Here is a 25,556-nt window from a genome sequence, read left to right as displayed (position 1 = left end):
CCTCGGACATCTATGACAAAAAGTACAAAGAATTCAAACATTTAAACTCAAGTAAAAAGGATTTTTTAAGCTTTAAACCCGAGCGCTGTCATGCTCCTCACACACAAAAACACCATGGGACAAAGAAATATTAAAATTACTTTATTACAGATGATTCTTTATCCAGTAGCCCTCTTCCAACAAAAAATAGTAATTACAAACAAAATATTACATTTATCCCCTAAACTTTGTTTCTCAATTTCTTTTATACATTTTAAATCACTTTGTCATCTGTAAGGAATAGCTTTTCTCTTCTGCTATGCGACATTCAGCTTTTTGCACAATCTATACAATTTAATACAGTTTAATACAGGTCTCTGGACTACGGAGAATAAAACAGCAAGATCCACCAAATGACAGGAGAGATAAAGGGAATACTGATAAACAGACTGTACAGAGACGTAACCCTGCCTCCCGCCTACTTTCAGCCAATGGCAGCCGCCCCTCAGCGACACCGAAGGGGGGGCATCACAGTAGACTCTTTAATCTGGTCAATCACTTGTGCAATCAGTGCAACTGATCCAGTTCAGAGTGACCAAGGTCTAAAGCTAGACTCTGCCCCGACTGCATCGCAAAACACCTGGGAGTTCTAGTAAACACAAGAGACGAGGTCTAAAAATCTGCTGCTCGTTTGGCCCTGTGCAGACATCATCTGGGAAATAAAATGACCCTCTCTGGCATTAAAAGAAATAAAACACTACAGAACTGGAAAAAGGGGTTGGTAAAAGATGTCGGGTACAATGGCATACTGGCTGAAGAGAAAACTGGAACCACCACATTCTGCTTTTTTTTTCTGTTTTCAGAACTGAGCCAAGTAAAACAGGATTATAAATTCTGAGTGTAGGGTGGCAAGATTTTAAAAAAAGGCAAATACTTAAGTGCAGTGTGAAAATGCTTTGTGTGTAACCACAACAGAAGAGGGCACGTCCCAATTATATTTGTGGACCCCACAACACCTAAGAGTAACCCTTTGTAGAGATCAGATATATTTTCACTGTCTTGTGCAAGAGTTGTGGTTGTGGAGTACACTAAGTATTGTTTATGCAGCCAAATATTTCTGAATTCTTTAAAGACAATTCTCTCTTTTCTCTATGTTATTATAACCTCAAATTTAGGCCCAAGTCTTCTAAAAACAATGAGAAAACTTAAATAGGTTGAATCTTCTACACTGGGTATCGTAATGTCAGTAAAATATAGCCGTCGCTAAGGCAAAGGCTACACCTAACTAGATTCAAATTATGTGCAAAATCATCTCCATTCAGCATTAAACAAAAAATGTTGCCATTTGCTCGAGGCAATCTGACCTAGAGTTGTGTTGTTATCATTCACAACAGAATATCTGTAACAAGTTTCAGAACTCGCAGCTGCAAGTAAGACAGTGAAAACCCCAGCGGCTGTGAATCGAACGTTCGTTTGAATACCGCTGGTCTAAAACCACGTCACTGTGTCCGCATCACAACTAGTTAATTTGCCTTTGATTTGTCAATTAGATTTCCATATTTTCAAATTCAAAATATACAATATTAACAGGTTTCCTGTACATTCCACCTCTGATAATCATATAATGCATAATCTCTGCATTTCTCAATAAGACTCCCGCCTTTATCTCTATAATCCTTTTTTTATAGATTTATATAATAATACATTTATATATATATTTTTCTTCCTTTCCTTTACTTAAAGAGCTCTTCCCAGATAGATCAGGGATGGGGTGAAGTCACACCAGGCTCAGAAGGGGAGGAGACAAAGTTGGGGGGGGGGATCAGGGAGGTCGTGGTCACAACATGACGTCGGGGGTCACTGGGGGTGAGACAGAGCGGGGTGTCAGATCAGGGAAGGCTGCAGGGGCATGGCAGCGGAGATCACAGCATCACCGCCCATCCATCCAACGAAACATTCAGCAGTCACCAACCAGCAGAGTGCTGAAGAAACTCCTCTCACACCCTATGTTCATCGAGTTTTTTGTTTTTTTTTTAACTAAAAACACATAGGCCACTGAGATGGATATTGTTGCCCTGACACAAATGCTGTTGTGTTCTTCTAATTTTTTATGTCCCAATTCCATTTTCACAACCCACTGTACATGCACTCATCAACCATGTGTGCACAAGGACCTACTGTTTGACTGGGGAATAAAAATCAATCATGTATGTGTGTGTGTGTGTAAATCTGATTAACATTTAGTGTGTTTGAAGGCCTGTGCCAAAGTGCAAGTCGTTGTCATACCATGACACCCTGTGGTGAAGCTCTGCTCGAGTGCCCTTGAGGTAGGCCAACAGGCATGGTTCAATTTGTCAGAGAACGTTTTGTTTTTAATGGCGTAGTGCGTCGCTTTCACGGACTGACACAGTGCCAGATTAGACCGGAACATGACTGCAAACAAGTGAGGAGTGACCACTAGTTTCAATACTGTTCAAGTAGAGGTTAGGTGCTGCTGAAAACCCGTCCCTGTCGTGAGGGCTGTGGACTAATAAGGCTCCAGTATCCCTCACACTGGCCGTCCACTGAGCAGGCAGGAGTGAAGAGTAGGGCAGCGGTCTGTGGAAACCCAACAGCAGAGCAAACGAGGCTAAGCGTACGTGAGAAATGACTCCCCATCTCTCCTCCAATCCAGCGACATCTAACTTGGCCGCGTAGTTTTAACCTGAACTTCCACTGGCACAATCTCATTGAATATATTGACAGTATGTTGGCATGGATAATTATAACGACAAATCTGACTCTGCACCCTTTACCTTTGGCATCTCTGCAGCCCTGCTCACTATACACAATAACTCCTAGCTAGTCATTCCAGTAAAACACTGCACAGATTTCCTCTCTGCTAGAGGATAAGCTTCTCAGTTAAGTCACTCAGGCTGGAATGAAAGATTGCATACTTTTAGCCATTAATGACCCTTGGGTGTCCCTGTGCTACTACCATAAAGCCAGAGACACCCACTGGTGCTCACTTACAACAACCTTCGATCTCTTTTCATGTTCCTTCATGTTCTGAAACTATTCTTCAATCTTACGTCAGGCCTCTACATCACCTGCCACCTTCTCATCTGTCTGTAACTGCACATCAACAATAATCTCATTAAACCTTCTGTCAGTAAGATTTCTGTGCTTAAATCTCAAACACATTTTTCCACATTTTATAAAACTGCACTGAATGCAAATCTTCCCATAATGCACCTCATTGTGCTACCGAAACATCTGAAAGCCTCAGATTTACCCCACGTCTGTTTAAAACAGCATACTGCACACAATCTCTTGATAATAAACTCCATGGTAGATAATATGAATATACTACTTCGGCTCTATGGCAACAGAGACTAACATGGCAAAACACATAAAATAGCGCTGTAGGCTACAGTAAAAATGACACTATTGCACTGTGGCATACTGTATATGGCCCTCAGCCATCCTGGATTAGTCTGGAGACTTTTGGGTTTCCACAGACTGCTGCTAGCAGTACACTGATGTAAGAGTGCAGTGGTGATGGGAGAGGAACTGGGTCGAGGGAAACCCAGTACTGTGCAGTGCGTGTCAGACGTACTGTGGGAAATAACGTGTGTGTGTGTGACGCATGTGTGGTGCATGCATGATGTGTGTCTGTGTAGTGTCACCTTGGTGCACAATAATGTGACTTTAAGACCATTATCGTGTCGCTCGTGTGTGTGTGTGTGTGTGTGTGTTTCTAGGTGTATGACAGGTGGGATCCGTTGGAGATCTGAGAGGTGATGCTGGCACTCCTGCTCATGCCCTGTTCATTCCTCCCCCCTGATGACGTCCTCCTCATAGCCTGCGGGCTGTTCCTCACCCCACCTGCGCCTCCTGAGCTCCCTCTCTGATTCCCTCCTCCAGGGTGGTGGAGGCTCCAGGGTGGCGGGCCCCCAGCCAGCATGGGGTGACCCCAGGGCTGCTGCGAGCTGGCGCCCCCCTGGTGGTGATGACTATGGTGGCCGCCTCCTCCACCTCCTCCGGGCCAGTGGCCTCCCCCCTGAGCCCCCTGGCCACCTCCACCCCCTCCCCCCCAGCCTCCCTGGGAGTCGGGGGCCAGGTTAGTGAGCACCATGTTGCTGAAGCCCAGCCGCATGGACTCCGAGTCAAAAGCCTCGATCTCTCGGGCCTGGCGCTCCAGCAGTGAGCGGATTCGCTCCAGGCGCTCATTCTGCAGCGCGAGCATTTCCTCCTCAATCTGCGGAGATAAACACAGCAAACAAATGAGCTCAACATAAACGCCAAGTGAAAGTAAAGTCATAGGAGCTGCTGGCCTTCTCTGCTGTGTGACTTTCATTCATCTCACAGTAACACAAACAAACTAACACATCGAGACCAGCAGCTCCTGTGTTCATTACTGTTTTTGTCAATGGAGTCTGGCTTTGGACAAAGCACAGATAAGTTTCACTTTCTGTGCAGTTCCTTATCAGAGAGGGACGTCTGTTTGTGAGGCGCTGAACATACAGCTGGATAAATGAGAGTTGCATTATAGTGCATGAGTTGTGTGACAGTTTGGAAATTGATGTTTTGATATAGTTTTGCTGTTATTAAACATGGTCACCTATGACATCATTTCATCAAGAATTGTCTCAGTTTTTGGACTCTGGGTTCACTGGAGGCATGCAAGAAAAAGTTTTTCTGCACTAATTTACTGTAAGACAGGGTGAGTGATTAATATACAAATCGTTATTCAGACACCGTATGTTGAGAACAATAAAACGGTAGTCCCATAAACAAAATTCACAACACAGCTTTAGTGTCTGCTGTCACTCCCAATTATACTGACACATATCCAGACAAAGTGCGGGGCCTTCTTTACCTTCTGCTCCAGCAGAGCCCTCCGCAGAGAGACCCTCTGCTCCAGCTCCCTCCTCTCCTTGTCGTGCTGAGCGTCTGTTTGCATCTTGATCTTGCTCTGGTACGCGTTGAGGAGCTCCAGCTCCTGCTGCAGCTGCATCCTCAGAACCTGACACTCCCCCTCTTGAGCCTCGTCTAACCTCAGCTGAGGGCAGGTATATAAAAGAGAAAGACAAAGAGACAGAGAAAAAGATACAAAGTCTTTCTCTGTTGGTGATTGTTTTTGATCCAGTGTCAGTGAAAACATGCAATAAGTGATAATGTTGTTGAACACTGCAATGATGATATTACTTGTGGTAAATACACAGATGTGTAAGTGTACTTAGTCCTACCTTTCAGTGCACTGCTTAAACACCTTAAACACAACAAAATGCTTAAGACATTTTTTTTTAATTGAACTTAACACAAAAGGCACAAATCAAAACAGACTGATAGCTGAGTGCAGTTCTCTTCTGATAAATTTAAAACTTATTCAAGTAATTAAAAAATCTCTGAGTTCGCATTACAATGATGTGAAATAACATTACATTGTGCAGCCCTGTCTTAAATGTGATATTCCCAGATTTAAATGATAATTTTGCTCATTTTTTGGCAGTCCTGAACGACTGTTTTGTGTTCAGACAAAATCAATATTGACACATTTGATAAACTTAGCTTCCTTTGTTATAAAAGGGTTTTGTAGAAAAATATTTCTACACAGAAAAAAAATACTGGGTCAATTTATAAACCCAGTTTCAGTCTATGTGGGCTTTGGGTCATTCTCTTGGGTTATTTTCTGATGACGAATGAATAATGACCCAAATATTGGTTCATATAGCTGACCTGATGACTCAGTACACATGTGACTGGTTTGTTTTGACTGCCACTGGGTCATTTCTCCTGCCATTACTCCGCCCCTTTTTTCTTTAATACGCCCCTGCATCAGCTGGACTCTGGGAGTGACAAGAACTGTGTGCTGAAGGTATGTTTAATATTAAATTTGCATTATTTAGTGATTAAAATTAAAGTGCAGCTTGCGTTAATATTGTTAATGTTTGACTTTGTAGATTTTTTTTTTTTTTTTTACAGGTAAACTGAACTCTGTAATCTACTAATGTTGCTGTCAGTCAACTTAGCTAACGGTTAAGTTCCTTCATGTGAGGTAGAAACAATTTGTGTTTTGGAATCAGGTACTGTATTTGCACTGGTAGTAGTGAGAAATTTCAGCCCTAATCAACAGTGAGTTTAAAACTACACTACATGAAGACATTTTTGTATTTATGTTTCATAACCTCATCTGGCCCTCTCTTCGGGTACTCACAGCCTGCGTGGAGAGCATTTCATTGATGGAGTGGTCGTACTGCTCGGCCAGGATGGCCAGCTTTCTGGTCTGCTCCTCCTTCAGTCTCTTGAGCACGGCCTTGTGATCGGACTTGGGCGTGGTCTCCAGCAGATGGTTCCTGAGGGCCTTGTACTGCCTGGTCTGAGTTTTACAAGTCTCCTGGAACTGCTTCTTGATCTGAAGCTCTTTAGACTGATGAAGACAGAAGGAAAAGAAATGAAAATGTTGAGTGAGTGTGTGTGTTGGGGTCAGTTAAAGAACTGCATCCAAGGGAAAAACTAAAAACCCTCCATGGGACTTTGTACCTTGAGGCTCTTGGGCTGCTGTCGGACCTCCATGACATGCTTGCGCCTCAGCTCCCTCTCCCTCCTTTTATTGTACTCCAGCTGGTTGGTGAGTTCTGTCTGGTGCTGGGTCCGGATCAGCTCTGCCCGCGCCTTCTGGATTGTCCCCAGGTGCCTAAACTCCAGCTCCTGCATCGACTCGTGATGTCTGAGCAGCATGGCATGCTCCAGGTCCTTCTGTGTCTGCCTTTTGTTCAACTCCTGAAAAAGAGGAGGAAATGTTGAGTGACAGCGATCAATTAAGTAAAATCAATCAGAAACATAAGAGTGGGTCATTGTGTCTGGCTCTCTCTGTGCGACTAAGTACCTCTCTGGCCAGATCCTGCTCCACATTGTGTCTGGCGATGAGGATCCTGCGTTTAAACCTTCGACACTCTAGCTCCAGGTACTGCCTCTGTCTCCTCAGCAGGTTGGCCTCCTCCTCCGCCTGGGAATCAGGTTTTGTTACTGTCACAGATTCTACAGACTGTGTGAATTTACTGCCAGGCCTGTGTATGTATGTGTACATATTGTCTGAGAGATCCTGACCTGGAAGTGCTGGATGTTCTCCTTCTGCTTGGACAGCCACTCCTGCTTCTCCTTCTTAGGAGTTGACTGGTTCTCGCTCAGTTCCTGCCACACAGGTGTTTTATTTCAGTATGTCAAGGCATTGGCATTATGGGGCTTAATGGATATTACAGTTTGTCAGGATGGTGTGAATACTCGCAAATGTTCTTCTTGCATTTTTTGTTATTAAATCAACAGCAGCAGTCAAATTAAACACACAGGTGCTCCGCTCACTTAATTATGTATGTTTAGTTTTGGGGTACGCTATAGACAAATCCTCACAGGTTGTGTTGGAGATGTGTGCGGTGCCAGTGTGTTACCTCTTTGAGCTGCTCCTTGCGCAGTTTATACTCCCTCTTCTGTGACTCCAGGAAGCTGCTGAGCTCCTTCTTCTGCTGCACCTGGATGTGCTGCTGGAACTTCTTTTCATCGTTGGTAAACGTCTTCAGCTAATATTGAGTAGGAGACAAAAAAGCACTTGGTTAAGTTGTAGAAATATGCTTTGAAAATAGTAATAGTTGAGTGTCACAGGATCAGTAGGGCACTGTATTGTTCTTGTGTCCACATACATCTTTGTCAAGGGCTGCCTGGTGTTTCTTCAGCAGCTTCTCCATCTCCTGAGTGAAGTTGTTCCTCTGACTCTCCAGCTCTTTGTCCAGCCTCAGCCTGTGCTCATCCATCTCCCCTTTCAGCTTGTTCTCCAAGCCCATCAGGTGCTTCTGATGTTGCCGCCTCATGCGCTTGTATCCCGACATCTGCTCCCGCAGCTCAGAGTCCTGCTCGTGTTCCTGCATCTCACGGGTCACCTGAAAGACGTGGACGCCACAGACAATCAGCGCAGTTCATTTAGAATCAGATTATTGGACGTATTACAGCAATGTTGAAGGAGTTTGTTTAATGGAGACACAAAGCACAAAATATCTGGCTGTTAAACAACCACTAACACATAAGTGAGATGCATGGAGGAGTAAGCAAGTGCGTTCTCACGAGTGACGCTGTGCGTATGGTGGCAAAGTGCTCTCTGTTGCGGTAGTGCTTCCTCGGGGCCTGAGGTGGTGTTGGCTGGGGCTCAGAGGGTTGACTGCTGGCTGCCTGATCCCCAGAGAAACTCTCCTCTTCCTCCTGGAGACATGAGGCAGCGGAATTGAAATACTATTTTGTTGTGGGATTTAACAAACAAAAAAGGAAGCACTGGGGGCATGGGAACGTTTGGGATAAAGCAAGAAAGGGATCCAGACAGAGCAGAACAGAATCAGAAACCACCTTGTGCTCCAAAGTGCCACATAAACAGCAATAAACAGGATTCCACACATTTTACAAATTAATTTTTGAAACTTTTCTTTAACTTTTGGGAAAGCACATTATAATGAGAAACTGGAGGAAACCAGATCATTGAAAATTGTGTGTGTTTTTTAAACTCAAACTTCCAATCCATCAACATGTTTCTGGTCATGTTTGGTGACCGTAAGAGACAGATAAATAGAGGCTTCATGTGTAAAATCAGTTGGGTGCCCCTTTAATCAATGATGAAAATAAAGCTTCGTACTTCCTCTGCACAGGTGTGAGGCTGTGTCACTTCACCCACCGGTTTGAGGTGTATGACAGAGCTGTTGGACATGACAGTGTGGTCTCCCTCCATCAGGTCCAGCTCACTGCGGCTGTCCTGGGCCGCCTCATTCAGACTGTTGACAGAGCTGCTCTGGGAGCTGGCGCTGATGGACATGCTGGGGATGGACTGATTACTGCCGACACTGTTCACTGTTCCTGTCCGACCTCCGCCCGGCTCCAGCTCCTGGAGAGAGAGGGGACAGAGCACAGAGAAAGACAGCGAGGGAAAGAGAGAGAAAGAGAGACCAAGAGACACAGACAGACATGCATACAAACCAGTGCATGCTTGGTTATTTTCTCTGCACGATCAAATGTGTCAAAAAACAGAAAAAACAAATCGTATTCTGCACCACTGTTTAACATACAAACATCCACACACCTCGTCTCCATCCTGGGCTTCTGCTGTGGGGCCATTGTGGGCCTCCTGAAGGAGGATCTTCTTCATCTTGCGGTACTGCAGGTTGTCCAGCTCTCGCACTGCATCCTTGGTCCTCTGAATGAGATCCATCAGCACAGAGTCTGGACGTTCACGCTGCAGAAACGCATGCTGGAGGGAAGGTTGACAGGGATGAAAAGACAGTTTCAGATGTAAAATGGTCTGCCTTTCTCAGCTGATGGTAACTGGAAATATGGGACTGTTTAAGTGAAGCTGCAGAAGAAGAGAGGGTGCAGCAAAATGACCATGAGAAAACTGTTCCCAACACTTAATGCATTACTGGAATGACTGAGAGCTTATGAGGAGATTAACATGTGAAGTTGTTTTGTGCCATAAATTGGACAAACTTAATGAGTGGAAAAATGTTCAATATCCCAATAAGGAACCTTCTGGTTAGCTCAGTGTGCTGAATTAGCTATTAGCTTCAGCACTCTGCTTAGAGACCTGAATTTAATGAGGTGGATGGATGGTTCTGCAGAAAGAAAAGCCTGTGTTGAACTAGACAGCTTGCACTTTGTATTTATGGCAGCTTATTTAACATTTTAATATTTGTCAGGCTCTATGATAAATGCAGACTGTAAGTATAGTGGGTCACACAGATGATGACCAGTTGTCAAAACTGACAAAATCAAAAATCCGAGCTGACAAACACAGTCGAACTGAAGAAGATTACATTGAGATGCGGTTAAAAAGAACATGGTCACACTTTTCATTTTGTTTAAAAACAAGTGATGTTTTGGAACTTGACATTTAAAAAAGAAACACAGTGTGCAGTGCTTCCATACCCCTAAGGACAACTTCCATTAGCAATAGTGAGTCCATTAGCGGGCTAAGTGACAGCTGCTCAGTTACTTAACGATGGATGTAGAAGTCGCATCTCTACAGTAATTACATCTGTGTTCTTTCTACAAAACCGAGCTGTGTGTCTGTACATGTTCTGGGTGTGTGTGTTTGTGTGTGCATCCGGAAGTAGAGGATTAGTGATCAAAATAGAAGCTTATGGGGGACAGAACAGAGCGCAAACATCAGAGAGAGATTTATCACCAGGGGGCTTTGTCAATCTCCCATCTTAACACACTGACCCTGCTCTCTGGTTCTGCACAGTAGCGTACAGTATCAGGGCTCAACACTAACTTTGGAAAAAAAAGGGTTGGCAGACTGGTTTCAGTTACGACAGTAACGGCCATATTTAAATATCACTAATGCAACAACTATTTAAAAAAAACAAAACACTTATTTTGCTGTTTGCAGTCTCTATTTTTAATATCTTAAAAAGTGGATGCCACTGATGGCAAATAAAAGCCAAAAATTGGTTGCCAGATTCTCAAAATGGCTGCCAATGGAAAACTGGCAACCAATACTGTCGTGAGTATGTGCGTGCACTTACACCTAGCATGTCGTCAGAGTGTGGTCTGTCCTGGGGGATTTTCTGAAGGCAAGAATCGATAAAGTTTCTAAAGTACTCCGTCCTGAAACACAGATGACATGATAGAGGGTCACACACCGATAACGACAGCTTTTATCAAAAGTAAGCATCGTCATTTTAGGTGCAAAACATAGAACATACTGCACATGTGCTCGTGTATATGTGAGTGTGGCGTCTCACCATTCACTGGATTGCAGTGTGGGGCTCTCATTCTGCGCTATGTGGTATAAGGCACTCATTGCATTCATGTTAAACAAGGGAGGCTTCCTCTCAGCTGGAAAAGACATGACAACACTCAGTTATTATGTACTCCCTCTTTTTCAGTTACAGATTAATTCACATATATAAGTTTCACATGAAAAATGTTTTGCCTTTCACAACTGTCTGTACCTCAAATGACAGGGCTGTTTTACTGCCAAATTCATAACCATTAATGATTTAACTGAACCTTAAAAAGTAAACTATGCCTCTCAATCACCAACTTATGTACCACTAGAGGAGTGTGGGGGTTTATCTAGCTGCAGACACTCTGCCCTCTGTCTGTATTTTCTGAATTTATTTTTATTTTGCTATGTTTGGAACGTTGCTGGGCAGAGTGCACAGGTGAGGTTGGGACATTATAAAACGGTAGCCAGGCCAGGTTGTAAGCAGCATGCGTCCACAAGGAAGCTACGAAAATGGCAGACACAGCCCCGAAACAAATGAAAATGCTACAGGAAACAACAGGTGGCACAGCTGGGATTGGCTTTCACTTTCACTGGTGATACAGTTTACAAACAGTTATTGATAATTCCTGCATAGTTAACCTTTAAATTAAAACCAAATCGGTCAAACAAATCAATAATCAACATTACCTAAGTAGATATAGTTATTGCCACATGTCCCTGTCCTCAAAGACCTGTTAATCAAATCCTGTGTTTAAAACAGATTGTAGGCTATGATTTGGTATCATTTGGACCACAGATTGTGCATTAAGTACACTTTGTACCAAGTTTACATCAGGGCTCCCATGCAATTTTACCAACACATTTTCATTTACTTTATATCAGTAGATTAAAATAGGTAGGTCTATATAGTACAATAACAGGCTCTTACTCCAGTATGCTACGCCATAAGACAGTGGTTCCTTACATCGGAGTGACTGTAATGAATCACCCTCATTCCTCTTGAGGATCAATGAAGTATTTCTGATTTTGATGCTAAATGTTTAGAACCCATTACTGAAGTCATGGCAAACCACTTTGTCATCATGCAGTAACACTAAGACAGTAAAGCAGTTGCATTAAACTGATCATTTTTGATGACAATTTCATTTATTGATGAAAAAATATTAAATGTATACAATTATTTGGGGAATTATGCATATGCCAACGTGTATCACATAATACAGGTGATGATTCAATGATCACTAAGAATAGATTTTAAATTACAAATTACATAATGAAAATATTTCGTGTAACATCAGACATGTTTTGACATTTTTAAGAATGTATTTTAAACAAAAGCCAAAATAATATATTTTCATTAGATTATTTTACAATAAAAAAAAAATCTTCCAATTTGTGTATTCAAAATACCCACATACTGTCACCTACCTAATTCTATACAGGTGATCCCTAAAGACCAGATATCCACCTTCCCATCATACTGGCCCTCGTCCATAGCTAGAATCACCTCTGGGGCCATCCTGGAGGAAACGGAGGAGAAAGATTAAGTGAAGGTAGGAAAGAGAAAATCACAAAAAATGAGGTTAGCAGTCATTTAAAAAAGAGAGACGACTTTCAAAGACAATCACACTCTTTAATCTTAAAATGTGAGTCAAGCGTGAATTTGCAATAGCTGTGACCCTGTACGTGCATGTCTCCACAAGTTGCCCCTTTTTGCCAATTGGCATGACAAGTTAATCAGCTGTCCTCAGGCTCATGACCAGTGTTCCCACTAAATCTTGGGCACGTCTGAGAATCCATTTGGAAGTTATGTGCCTTTCTGCGATAGGTCCCTCCCATTGCCACCCCGCCTTTTAGCCAACTGTCATGAGCACAAACACACACCTTCCCAAACAGACACACACACACTTGACCTCCATGTCAAATTTCGGCCTCCTGGGGCAAAAACAGTGTCTGCCAAAGGGTGGGGAAATTTTGTACCGACCAACCAACAGACCAATAAAGCGAGCTATAAAGCTGCTGGTTGCAGCTGAAGTAGCTGTTCACTTTTATCATTATTAATCTCCAAACTAAAAGGCACTGTCACTTTACTCTTTGGAATTAAATAATTCTGTTTTTCATTAATTATCTAAGTACTTCCTCAGTAGCATAAATACTTAAAAAGCACTGTTATTTTTATGCACCAGTCCTAAACACATTATCTGCAACAATCACAGCAGAAAGGCATTTCATTAAGTCAGCACCTTTTTACTTGTGTGTGAAATACTTTTTACAGTACAATTAATTTCATAAACCAATGCTTCTTAAGGGGACACTCGATTGTAGAATGCTCATAAGGTAAGCATTTAACACATATGCAAAAAAAACCCCTTCACTTTCCACCTACCAATATGGCGTTCCCACAAAGGAGTTGGCAGGTGAGGCAATGGAGGCGGAGCCAAAGTCTGCCAGTTTGACCTGCCCAGGCTCAGTCAGTAGAATGTTACCTGCCTTCACATCCCTGAGAGAGAAAAATACACGTATGTGTGAGCGTAGGGAAGGGGGTGCAGTGTTTACAGAAGCTTCTTATAAAATAAAACACACAAAATACATGTGATGTTAATTTCCCCTCACCTGTGGATCATATTGTGGGAATGAAGGTAGGCCAGCCCCTGTAGAGCACCATGTGTAATGGCAGCTATCTCGACTTCTTGTAAAGGTTTTTTATGAACTGGAGGAGGAAAAAAAACAGGAACATTAATCAGCTGATAAAGCTTCAGGTTTCTTCTCTGTGAGCTCACATAGCCAGTCCTATATCTCTTCTTTTGTGGAGGGGTCGGGTCTGCTTGACACAGACACACACACGAAGAGAAGAAGAGACACCTACTCACCTTCTAGCAGATCGGAGGCTGAGCCGAGACAGTACTCCATCACCAGCTGTAAACAAGAGATAGAGTCGAGAATAACAATGTACAGACGGACACCCTTAAACACTGCAGAATGAGATCATCTAATTCTGGGCATGTAAACGGGCGACTTACCCATGCTGTGTGCTCACGGAGGTAACAACCTTTGTATTCTATACTGTTTGGGTGCCGGATCCTCTGGAGGAACTTCACCTCCTTTATAATGTCCTGCCATTTCTGTTGGTGGGAAAAGAAGGGACTTAAAAGCAAGACAGGCGACGCAATGCTTGACTTATGTGTTAGAAGTGACCGTATGTGTGTGTGGAGAAGATTGTCTTTCAGCTCTCTTTACAGATAAAGTTTAATCTGAATATAGTTAATCTGTAATCATGAGCAGAGTGAACTCCATCTGGGACGATGACAGTGAAAGTGAGCACACAAGGGTGACCTTTCACTGTGTTACATGAATATTCAATGATGATATCAGCATTCATGATGTGTTGCAAACATGAGTTAGATAGACATAGGCTATATTTAAAGATCTTGTACTATCAGAACATAAAGAGCAGCTACAATGATGTGAGGTGCATCTAAGTGCACAGAAGTCCTGCTTTGATACATTAAAAATATTTTTAAAAGGCCACGTTTAATTGAGGAATAAGAGTAAAGAGTTCATGGCTAATGATTAGAATTCTTCCCGTACTGTGTGAAAATGTTTATGGCTCAGGTATCAACTATTATATAAACACAATCAATCTCGTCTCACCTCATTAGACTGTTTGCCACTGTAGGACATCTTTTTAATTGCCACCACCTCATTTGTGCGTATATCCCGTGCCTGGGAAACACAAGCAGATCGTCAGAAACACACATCATCAGTGCATTTTTCAGCCACAACATACAGTACATCTGATTCTCTGTCCATCTTCTCTCATCGAGGATGTGGTTTTTCAAGACCTCTTGTACCTTTTTTAACCACGCTGTGTGCAGCGTTCGCGAACGAAAGTCAGATCAGAAAGCTACAGTGAGTCACTCCGTTGTACCTTGGTGCTATTCAACTATACTGTGTGCTGGTAAAAATAACTTCTGTTGAAATTGTTGCTCTTCTTGATTGAGGATCGGGCAGCTTCACTCTTTAGCTTGACTATTCACAATTGTGAAACACATGATTTAAGCTGTATTTAAATGAATTGCTATTTAATAGGTCAGTTAAATAGCCCTGACTTGCTATGTTATTCACAGAATTGAATACAGCAGCTCAGATATAGAGAAAAATTGGGATCACAACGTTGACCACTTTAACTCCACCACAGTACTGTATAGGGTCGTTCAGCTTTCCTGTATGTAACAGATCATATCCCTGATTAACGTCTATAATAAATTTATTAAACGCATTCCTCTTCTGTGTGAGTCAGTGTGAAGATGTGGTTGCCGTACAAAGTAGACCGCGCCGAAGCTGCCATGGCCGATCTCTCGGAGGTCAGAGAAAAGCTTCTCTGGGTCTTCTTTGAAGAAAAGCTCAGCCACCTCCGGATCCTTCAGGCTCCCTGCCCTTACAGAGGAGGGCATCCTGGTTAATGTAGTCCCTTATCACCCACGCAAAGGGGATGGGACTATCTGGGTGCTGAGCGACGCAAAAGCAGCTGAAGATTCATCTGCAGTAATGGATGGGCCTAAGGAACCACATGGGCACCTGGATGGACAGAAGGAATGACAGAGACAAAGAGACAGAGACAGAACTGTTAGCAAGGACAAGATAAAACAGCCCGACACAGCACAGTATGAAAAGGAGTCCATTTGTTCAGCTGATGTGAGTCTGAAGATACCAGTGAGAAAAGTCAATGGCCAGACTCTGAAAAGAGACGAGGAAATCGCAGCACAACTTTGAACTTGTGACACAGCTCTAAATCTACACGATGAACTCAAAGTCACATTTTTATCAAAGTCTGCTCTTCATCTATTCCGGCCACAACACACAACAAAGACACACTACAAAAGGAAGCAAAAATAAAATGCTGTGATACATATCCTGGAAAAACAGGCGTTGCAGGAATGGATGGCGAAGCCGCAGGGCTCCAGATCAACTCTCTGCATTGGCCGGACTGGAGCCAGCCTGTAATTTTTTACTTCAGTGATTTCATATGTTCAAATTCTGGCCACATTCGAACATTAAAAAAAAACCATATTTGGCTTCATAATGTTCCCAGTGTTCATTAAGCCATGTATGAGAGGATTTTTATTTTGAAATGGGGGAAAAACAACATATGTAAACTATGTAACCGACTCCTCACTTTATGGCATAGCATCACACTGGCTACAGAGAGCATGTACAGTTTCCTCAGAAAGGTCAGAGGCTCCTGAAGTATCTTAAACACAATGATTTTAGCCAGTGGTCACACCTTCAAGTGCTGACCCTAATATAATCTACTAATTGCAGAGTCATCACAAGTGTATCGGCTCAGACTGCTTCAGCAATTATTGCAGGTCTGTGAGCTACTGGAATGACTGGGCAATGCAAATATCCCAGCTCAAGGATCGATTTCATGTCCGCTGCTATGAGGTGGCCAACGGTAATGAGGTTTGAGCTGCATTGGATGATCAATTAGAGGACCTGCGGTCAAATTTTACTGTGTCCTCCAAAATGGATGCATCAGTTTTGCTCCAGTTAATTCGTGTAACATGCATGTAAGATTACGGGTGTGCATGTGACGCATTTTGCACAACATACTCATAATGCTGAGTGTGTGTGCATTGTGGCTTATGCTGCAAATTCGACTGTGTGTGTGAAGTGCAATCAAAATGCAACCAGCAACTTGCAGCTTTAGAGAATACCTCTTTTTTTCCAGCCACATCACCTTGTCTTGTCTTCAGCCAATCAGAAACTGGTGACAACCCCCTTCATACTCCAACACCACATGTATATCATTACAGAAATGCTCAGTGGGAAAACTGATAGTTGTTTCTTTTTCGTTTTATCTTTGGGTCTGCAGCACTGTTAACCTAGCCTGCCTGGGCCAGCCTAGTTATCAGTACAGCCTGGGAGCCTGCTGTACCAAAACCACACTGCTGGCTGAATGTCACAAGGTTTGTCCTGCTGAAAAAGCTACCCAGCTGACTGAGAAAAAGAAAAAAAATACACAAGAATGAAACTTGTATACCAACACACACAGCTCTCCAGGACAACAAAGCTAGAAACTGCTGCCGGGAACAAACTTCAGAAACACGAGCGGGGAGACAGTGTTTCTGTGTTGACTTCTAGTGAACAGAGTCATTTGTAATTTGTCTAATTCTGCCTCAATGTTTGCAGCATTATAGGATGAGCACTGTGATACTAAATGTGTCAAGTGTTAGACTTTACAGTTGCTTTCAGGAAGCAGGACAGAGGAATGCAACAGTGCATAAAACAGTGAACATTCAGGCATGGGGTGTTTCTCTCATCTTTAGTTGCAAGCCCGGCCTTATGCTGTAACGACATGGCATCCAATCTGACTTAATGTTGGACACTGATTCATTTTCTGGCAGGACAGTGGTCTTAAATATGCGCTGTGAAGACAGACCTATAGAAAGTTAAAGGAGAAGCAAGGAGTGCCGGCTTAGTAACTAGGCTACAAATACACTGAGCTGCTTTGGGAATATTTAGAAAAAGAAAGTACAACTAGGCAAATGTGCAGCATGTGAAAAGGTAAACTGTGTACATTAATAAATATATATTAACAGACACACCCCCTGAGTCTGTGTCTGTGTGTGTGACAGAGAGATTTGACTGTAAATGTACAGTGGGCTGAGGTTTTGGTAATTTTTGTGTGAAAGGCACAAGGGCTTAGAAGTAGTGTTGACAAAGTAAAATCGCAGCTGTACTCTAAATGATTAATTTCCTAACATAGACAATACTGACTGTCTCGGCTCCCAAAATCTGCATGACATAGTGGCAGAGCACGAGCATCAGCAGCAACAAAACAATGTTATTTATACTCTACTGGCAAAGCTTTCCATACTTTTTAAAGACTTTTCCCACCTCACGTGATGGCACTTTCCTATGCACACCTTGCCTGATCCAGCACACACTGATTTGTACTTTACAATGTGACACCATTACATCTTTTTTTGTCTAAAATAATGTACGTTTTGTTTAACAATTCTTAAACGCCTGCTGCCTTCTAACTGAATTGAATTTATTTCATTTTAGCAATAATAATACAGGTGACAATGATTGCAAACAGAGCCAAGTTGATTTTTTTTAAAGAATATTTTGCATTTCTGGTGTGCAGATGAAAATTTTGTACACTAAAGTTGACTTAGGTGCGAGATATGCTTCTTCATATTTTGGATTTTACTGACAGACAGTTTTTCTTTTCTTATATGTAAAGTCTTCATTCCTGTACTTTACATGTTTTTTTTTTCTAAGTAAATCTTACTTATCCAGATCTCAATAGCCTTGATAGACATTTTAACCTGTCATAGCAAGAAAAGGTGACACTACTAACATTAACTCGGCTCAATTAAAGCGACTATAGTGATGCAATCCAGCAATTGATGTTGTTTACACCTGTTCGAAACAGGTATTTAACTTTAGTTTTATGCTATATTTTTTTACCCTGCTCATGTGTATTCCTGAAATCACTTTGCACCGCCAGTGCATTATTGTTGATAACTTTATTTACTGCGATTCAGCCCTCAGACCTTCATCATGTCAAACTCAAAAGGACAAATGCCATAAATATACAGACACAGTCCCAACTACTGTGGCAATTATTTGACTTTTTGGATTATCTTTGTTGCCACCGTTTGATGTTTTAGACAATGTTGTCTTTACTGTTTTATAACCAGTTCTAATTATGATCACTTAGTTCAGAGTCACACTTGTGCAAGCAATCTATTGATGGCTCGGGGGGGACTGAACGTTTGTCCATCCCAGCACCTTTGTAGCAACAGTAAAGGTCATGTTGGATGGCTTACTGATGAACAAGGAAATTCTATTTAAAAGCATCTTGGTTCCTGATTTTTATTTCCTGATCAAACTGGAAAATGTAATGGAACAAACATGGGGAGAGACAGAAATAACTCAAAAGCATAACCAACTGATAAAAATCAGCTAAGGAAAGAGAGGCAGTTTTTCTTGGTGACAGGACAGAAAGTGTCAAGTTTTTAAAAACAATGTAATGGTTTTATTAGCTGATAATATTACGATAATAATGTTAAGTAAAAAAAACACATACTTTATGAGGTATGGGAAAAGGGAAGGTACCAACACTTCATTCTTTTACTCCAAGGAAAATTAAGCTGGATGAAACTTAAGTTGGATTCTGTGTGTGTACATTTCTATTCCACTAGATAACACAGTATGTAGGAAAGGAAACTAAAATACAATCAGGTATTTTTCTCTCTCTCTCTCTCTCTCTCTCTCTCTCTCTCTCTCACACACACACACACACACACACACACACACACACACACACACACACACACGCACACGCACAGACACACAAACACACAATAAAATAGCACTGAACACCAAGTCACAAGACTGTATCTGGCTGAGATGGACTGTATGTGCAAGACACGCGTGCACACACACATTATCACAAAGAACAGTGTGTTCGAGAAACGCATCGAAAGTTGTTTTGCTTTACTGCTCGAGAAAATGGATCCTCTCTTTGTGTATTATGTGAATTGATTTCCTCACTGTAAAAATCACCAAGACGCCTAATGAAGAGACGGCTATGCACCAAGCTGAGTAGCAAGGGGTGTCACGGAGAGGAAGAGACAGAGAGAGAGAGAGAGAGAGAGAGAGAGAGAGAGAGAGAGAGAGAAAGAAATGGAGAGGGATGATAAATAATCAAATACTTTATTGATCCCCATTGTGAAATTCTCTTAGCTGCATGGGGTCAGCCACAGAGGAGCAACCCTGGAGCAATCCTGCTGTCTGCTGATTTATCAAAACGGAGAGAAAGGATATAGGAAAGATGCACAAAAGAAGAATACAAAGGAAAGTCTGATTAACACCCAGCCTATGACATCCATCAATCAGTTCCTTTAATTTTTTTGCTGTTTAAAATCATTAACAACTACATAAAACATCCTTAACCAGGCTCCAATGTTGCACTTATTTGATTAATAGCCACTTGTCCCAGGTCTTTTTTGGACTAGCTATAATCACAGCTTTTTGTTTTGGTTATTAACGCATCTTCGGTGCACCCTGTACTTGACTGACATCCCCCTGGCTCTCCTTTTGCTGCACCTGCTGAGGCGGGACAACTTGCATCATTACGATTCCTTTAGGTACATGGAGTTGACCTCAGCAAAGCATCAACCTTAAATGTCAACCTCAAGAATCTCATCAACCAGAATAACTGATATATCACCTGGGTGGGTGTGCAGGGCCTTAAAAGCGTAGTCATTTTGATTTGCTTCATTTCACATACACGTCTAAACATAAAATTTATGCTACATATATACTTTCATACACATACTTACAGTATGTCCTTAGGCAAGATGCTAAATGCTGTATTACTAAATAATTCAAACAAAGTAGGGATGCAGCAAGCTGATGCGTTTTATTAAAGGTATCAGCCAAATGTAACTGACCCACATGAAATACTTCTTTGTCTCTTCTTATAAGACTGTAACAATGCAACTTCATGACAACAATGTAACTTACATGTTTACAAGCCTGAAAATCAGCCAATACGCTGAGTTTGGGTGTTGACTTCATGTGCATCCCTGCGTTTAAGATCATCGTCCAAATTCCCAGTAAAAACACGATGCAACATCACAGCTGTCTGTTCAGACACAATGTTAATTTCATGACCTACATGTGCGCTGTTGTTCAAATGGCTCACACACCACATCTCCATCCCCCAAGATGGAGGGTGGGGTGTCCGTGCTCCTGCTCCCGAGACTGATTACAGAATGTGGCTTTCACTGAGTGGAGGAAGTGAAAGCTCTCGAGCTACCCAATGTCAACAACAACACATCCCGATTTGTGGTGCTATAAAGATGATGGTGACAGGGGAGAGGAATAGAGTGACCAAACACTAAGAGGATTTGACCCATCCCATTTCACTCACAGAGCTCCATTTACACTCTTCCTGTTGGGATAAATGTCCCAAACATCAACGGCATACCAAGTTTCCTCTGAACAACAGTGGCACCTTCAACAAGACGACATACAGGCATCTAAACATGCAAGTTTACAAAGTCATCTCAGTGGATGTGGTTTGTCAAATCATACAGAAGAAGAACTATGTAAGAGTGACTTGAGGCAGAATCGTTTTGACTGTTTAAAGCTCAAGTTAATCTCTAAAAATGATTGAGAAGCTATTATGCATCCTATAATTTCAGAAAATGGCAGACCCTTACTATTGTGCATATTCTTTTTATTGTTTGTGCAGTATGTGTCCTCTGTAAATCACCTGAAAAATATTTTAGATGTGTCTATCCTCCCTCCCTTTTTCTTCTTGCTCTCAGTCTGACTCATCAAATATGTGATTGGTTTCCAACTGTTCAGCAGACAGCCTCAATCGAAAACACTGAGCAAATGCATCGGAACTCCTTTTCAGGCGGAGGACCATAACTTTATTATCTCATTTCTGTGACATGCCATGTCACTGTCAGCTGGGTTAACTGACACAGCCCAAACCTGAGGATCGCTGTCATTTGATTACCCATTGGGTTTTTTTGCCAGCTAAAACCATGTGCTTAAATACAATAAAGCACTGCAGCATTACAATCAGTAAGCTATATTAGCTCCATACTCTGTCATTCATAACCACATTACATATCTCAAATCACTCACAAATAAAGTTATGGTGGCACTGCAGTGGATCATATTGTGGAAACTGCACTTGTCCTGCAGTGGCTGACTGTCATTGACTGACTTGGATCTGTAGACTTGAGCAAGCAGGGCAGGCTTTGCTCCAGTGTCTAATCCATTTTTCCAGGGAGACACTTAAATCCATTATGCAGTGTGCCCATATTCAGCACCCCGTTATAACACTGACACACAAGAAAACACAACTTTGCATTGGCTTTCTCATGCACATGAGATGTTCACAGTCAATAACAGCTGCGTACCTCTCATCACCAGCTAGCAGCAAGTCCTTGGAAGTAAAGAAAGGGGAGCTGTTCCAGCCTGCGAATGCACTGTTGTTTTGACAAGCATGCAGACGCATACATGAACAACTGACAGGTGTGCAGATCAGCACAGGTTGCAGGTAACATAGGACAACAGAGACGGGCAGCCTAGCAGAAATCTGTGATAACAGAGGAAGAGGACAAGTCGTACCTGCCAGAGGCTGCATTAATAACATGGACAGTCTGTTCATCGCAGTGTAAAGACAGCAACAAAGATACTGAGGACTGCTCATACTGCAGTGCTTATTCAACAAACAGAGGCAGTATATATAGCACATTTAACATACAGCATGTGTAGGTGTTTGGGTATATCATCCATCAACCCTTAGACATCAAATCTGACAGATCACCCCACCAGAGCACAACGTGTTTTGGTTATATGAATGGTAAACCTGTCACATCATTAATGTTATACGTGATCTACCCACATTCAAAGTGTTGTGTTGGATCTCTCTGTAGCTGATCCACAGTGTCATGCATAAGTTAAGCGGCGAAGTCACAGATAAGCCAAGCAGAAGAGTAGCTTGCTGAGTGATAGCCAGTGTTACGCAATATCAACACAGAAAACTGAGGAATGCGACTCACGTCAGTGCACAAAAACAGCCATCAGCGGCAGATGGATGCGAGCTCTCCTTGTCGCTTACACAATGATAATCACAATGACTTGTCAGACTCTCCCGGCTAATGCTGCTTGTAAACACAATGCCAGGACATGGACGTGCGACAGACACAGAAACAGTCTTGACCAATGTCACCTACCGTCACACAGCTAGCTATTCAAACAGTATGTGACTCACGATGTCTCTCACAGATAAGCAAACTTCCAAAACAGACACATCCAAAGCCGAGTTTCACTTAACGTACAGCCACAGTGGACAAAACAAAAACGAGGGAGTGGCACTGCTTGCAACGATAGTTGCATAAAGCGGATTAGCAAGCTAACGTAGCCTGCTAACGCTTCTTAGGGAAAGCAATCCGTTACCATTCTCTACAACAAACCTCTCACTATTTAGCTTGCTAGCCCTGCTCCCCGCATATTAATATAATTTGCTGATGTGTTGCACTGGCATTCAAAATAAACACCCTTATGCTATCAAGGGAGCTCTGGAGTAACCCAGCAAGGCACACCAAAATCTGTCGATGCGACAGACCATACAAGTTGTGACAGCAACTTTTGGTTAGCTGTCGAATAGCAACCCATCTAGTTAGCTGGCTAGCTCGCGAGCTAACCTCTGTTGAGATCCACTGCAGTGTGCCGGAGAACAAAACTACCCATCGTTAGTAAGCAGAAAGCTAAAGTTAGCTCACCTGGTTGAAATGAAGCCACACAGGTTGAGAAGTGGGGTATGAACGGCTGATTAATCCAGTCACCCTGGCTGACGCTAAATCACAGACGATGCAGTCAATGCAGTCCGGGAGAAATCAAAGTGTGAACTCGCTAGCTAATAAGTTAGCAATGCTAATTCGCTAATATAACCGCACATTTGCCCTACCCAAATAGACGGACACACTGACTCCAGGTCCAGCTAAACTGTTAACTGTAGAAATAACCGCTGTCTTTGTCATGTATGCTGTTCGGCCGCAGGAATAATTTAAATCAACGTGAGGCAAGCTGACCTGGCTAACGACTGTCAAGCGTTAACTGTCACAGAGGACTGGCAGGCAGGCAAGCTACTGGCCAACTAGCTAGCCGCTAACGTTCGGGCAGTAGCTAGCAAAGTTTCTCTCTTCGATAGGCAGTTCCTCTAAAAATGGCGGCGAGGAGAATCACCTCCCTTCCATCGTGAGGGAAACAAGGAGCGAAATAAATTGGAAAAGCAGGGAGTCGGAGCGGTGCAGTAGGCTTTAACTGAGGCGAGGATACACGTGTGACAGTTTTGGAGAGTTTTGTTGACGCTGCCCAGCTGTAGCCTACAGGGCATATGTTGCCCCCTCCCTAATCTCTGAGTTTGGTGCTGCTGTGCCATCCAGCGACTGCAAGCATAGGTGTGTGTGGTCCGGATGGAGAGGGCCATGCACATAATGACTGTCAACACAACATGGTGCAGTTTAGAGCAGGGAGGGGATAACCAAGTATTGCTCTCTATGTGTGTGTGTGTGTGTGTGTGTGTGTGTGTGTGTTTGGCCTTATGCACTTTCAGTCACTGAGCTCCTAACCTGATTAACAGTTTCAGTCTTAATCTGGTGTCTACTATAAATAGCTTGCCCTTAACTCACTATGTTAGAGCTGTTTTACATATCCTAGAACAACAACAGAGCATGTCAGGACTGGCTGTCCACACTGTGCAGTTCATCAGTCATTGACCCTTGTATGATGAGACCAGTGGGTTTTGCATCACACCATGTTTCCTCTATTTAACAGTCTAGCTGTGTGCTGAAATACAATTGCAATACTATGATTAGATCTTCTGATGGACCTGTCAGAAACCTATATAAGCATGTGGTGTGTACAATACCTTGTAGTCCATGACTTGGTATTACAAGGTTATATAATGTGGACAGTAAAGTGGACAGATGCCATATAATGCCCTACATAATTTCAGGGAGGTTCAACACCTCAGTCCCCAAACACTTTGACAACAAGTCCATTGATGTGCTATAGATGTTTCCATCTCTGACCCTGTCCCTTTTTTTTATCATGCTACATCAGGGAAGCCTATATTTGTGTAGCTGAGCCTTTGTTTATTCTATATTCACAGAAACACATTTCATCAAGATGTTCCAGTTCTAGCACGAAAAACAACACCTGACGTCAGTGGAAACGTGACACAACATCTCGGAGGATTACACATGTAGCTGTAATCTGCAACAAGAGAAAATATAGGATATATGCAATGTGCATGGCAGCAGAGAGGTTAAAGATGGGCATTCCACAACAGGCTGCAGGCTGAGAAACCAATCAGCTTGCAGGATGGAGCTCAGAGGGCTTTGATTGGTTGCTCGGTAGCCCTGTTGTCATGATGATGGGAATCGGGTCCTGCCTGTGTGGTCTGTATCCAGGCACAGAAGTACACTGAAGCAAATGATATGGATGGATAGGCTGCAGAACTTTCTGTCCCCCACACATACACACACAGTCACTTGTGTGTGTATGTAATGTAAATGCAAAATTCCCAGAGTATGACCATTGATGTTTTTTTTCAAACCCTCACTGGACATATTTGTGATGATTGTGCTTGTGTACAAATGTTACACGCTGAAGAAGCATCTGTCCCACATAGGCTCTCTTAACACACACATTTACAGATAGATGCCTGCATTAGAAGACTAAGTCAAATCATTTAACTGAATAGCAAGAGGCCTCCAAGCATCTTGTGCTGTTGGTACTGAGAGTGCACTGAGTTCAAAATGTTGCCTTATGAATGGACAGAACCAGAGCAGTTCAGTCTCTGAGGCATGTCTAGATAATGATCATGTTCATTAAATTTTAATTTCTAACAGATGTCCTTGTGACCGGTTTCCTCGTGTTGGTCTGTTTCATCAGTTCAAGACATTCCCTGTATTGTAGTGAAACATACAGAGCTCAGTACTGTCTACTCTATCACTACTGCCTGTGTTATCTTCCTCAGCTACCACATGAGGGCACACGTGTAAAGGCTTTGGTCTGTCAGTGATTTACATACAACTTCCTGTAGATAATGTGGTTATGTGTAGTATTCATTTTAGCTTTGAATAAATTTGAATATCAGGGTTTATTATTAGATTCTATTACTTTTTGTGGTGTCAGAATTTGCACGTACTCAATTCCTGTTTGTGTTCAGTAACTCTGTCCAATTATTTTTGTGTTACAATCTTTTTTTCATTTAGTAATC

At 42.5% G+C, this 25,556-nt stretch overlaps 1 protein-coding gene across 2 annotated transcripts; it reads right to left on the bottom strand.

Annotated features, from left to right (window-relative positions):
* Positions 1 to 125: 125 nt before the first annotated feature.
* On the bottom strand, positions 126 to 23,623 carry taok1b (TAO kinase 1b). 2 transcript variants are annotated; one of them, XM_049592081.1, is made up of 21 exons: positions 23,053 to 23,623; positions 15,049 to 15,304; positions 14,378 to 14,449; positions 13,747 to 13,848; positions 13,597 to 13,642; positions 13,340 to 13,436; positions 13,113 to 13,226; positions 12,155 to 12,246; positions 10,740 to 10,833; positions 10,521 to 10,602; positions 9,077 to 9,244; positions 8,675 to 8,881; positions 8,077 to 8,211; positions 7,659 to 7,895; positions 7,410 to 7,538; positions 7,072 to 7,155; positions 6,851 to 6,970; positions 6,505 to 6,744; positions 6,179 to 6,391; positions 4,841 to 5,023; positions 126 to 4,219 (listed from the first exon to the last, which is right to left on the bottom strand). In XM_049592081.1, the coding sequence occupies exons 2-21, from the start codon at positions 15,178 to 15,180 to the stop codon at positions 3,719 to 3,721; spliced, it is 3,048 nt and encodes a 1,015-aa protein (XP_049448038.1). In that variant the 5' UTR covers positions 15,181 to 15,304; positions 23,053 to 23,623; the 3' UTR covers positions 126 to 3,718. The 2 variants fall into 2 exon arrangements, with proteins under 2 accessions (XP_049448038.1, XP_049448039.1); XM_049592082.1 differs by lacking the exon at positions 23,053 to 23,623 and adding an exon at positions 22,504 to 22,637.
* Between the last annotated feature and the right edge of the window lie 1,933 nt (positions 23,624 to 25,556).

Source organism: Epinephelus fuscoguttatus, linkage group LG12 (genome assembly GCF_011397635.1).
Source record: "Epinephelus fuscoguttatus linkage group LG12, E.fuscoguttatus.final_Chr_v1".
NCBI lineage: Eukaryota > Metazoa > Chordata > Actinopteri > Perciformes > Serranidae > Epinephelus > Epinephelus fuscoguttatus.
The sequence above is the reverse complement of the archived record's forward strand: the minus strand, read 5'-3'. Positions and strand labels throughout refer to the sequence as shown.

Bases quoted from the DNA above. Each gene is read 5' to 3' on its own strand.
- taok1b (XM_049592081.1), bottom strand. From the start codon at position 15,180: ATGCCCTCCTCTGTAAGGGCAGGGAGCCTGAAGGATCCGGAGGTGGCT. The intron at 8,212-8,674 runs GTGGGTGAAGTG...TCATGTCTCCAG, and splicing joins CTGTCATACACCTCAAACCG to GAGGAAGAGGAGAGTTTCTC. The intron at 5,024-6,178 runs GTGAGTACCCGA...ACCTGCCCTCAG, and splicing joins AAATGCTCTCCACGCAGGCT to CTGAGGTTAGACGAGGCTCA.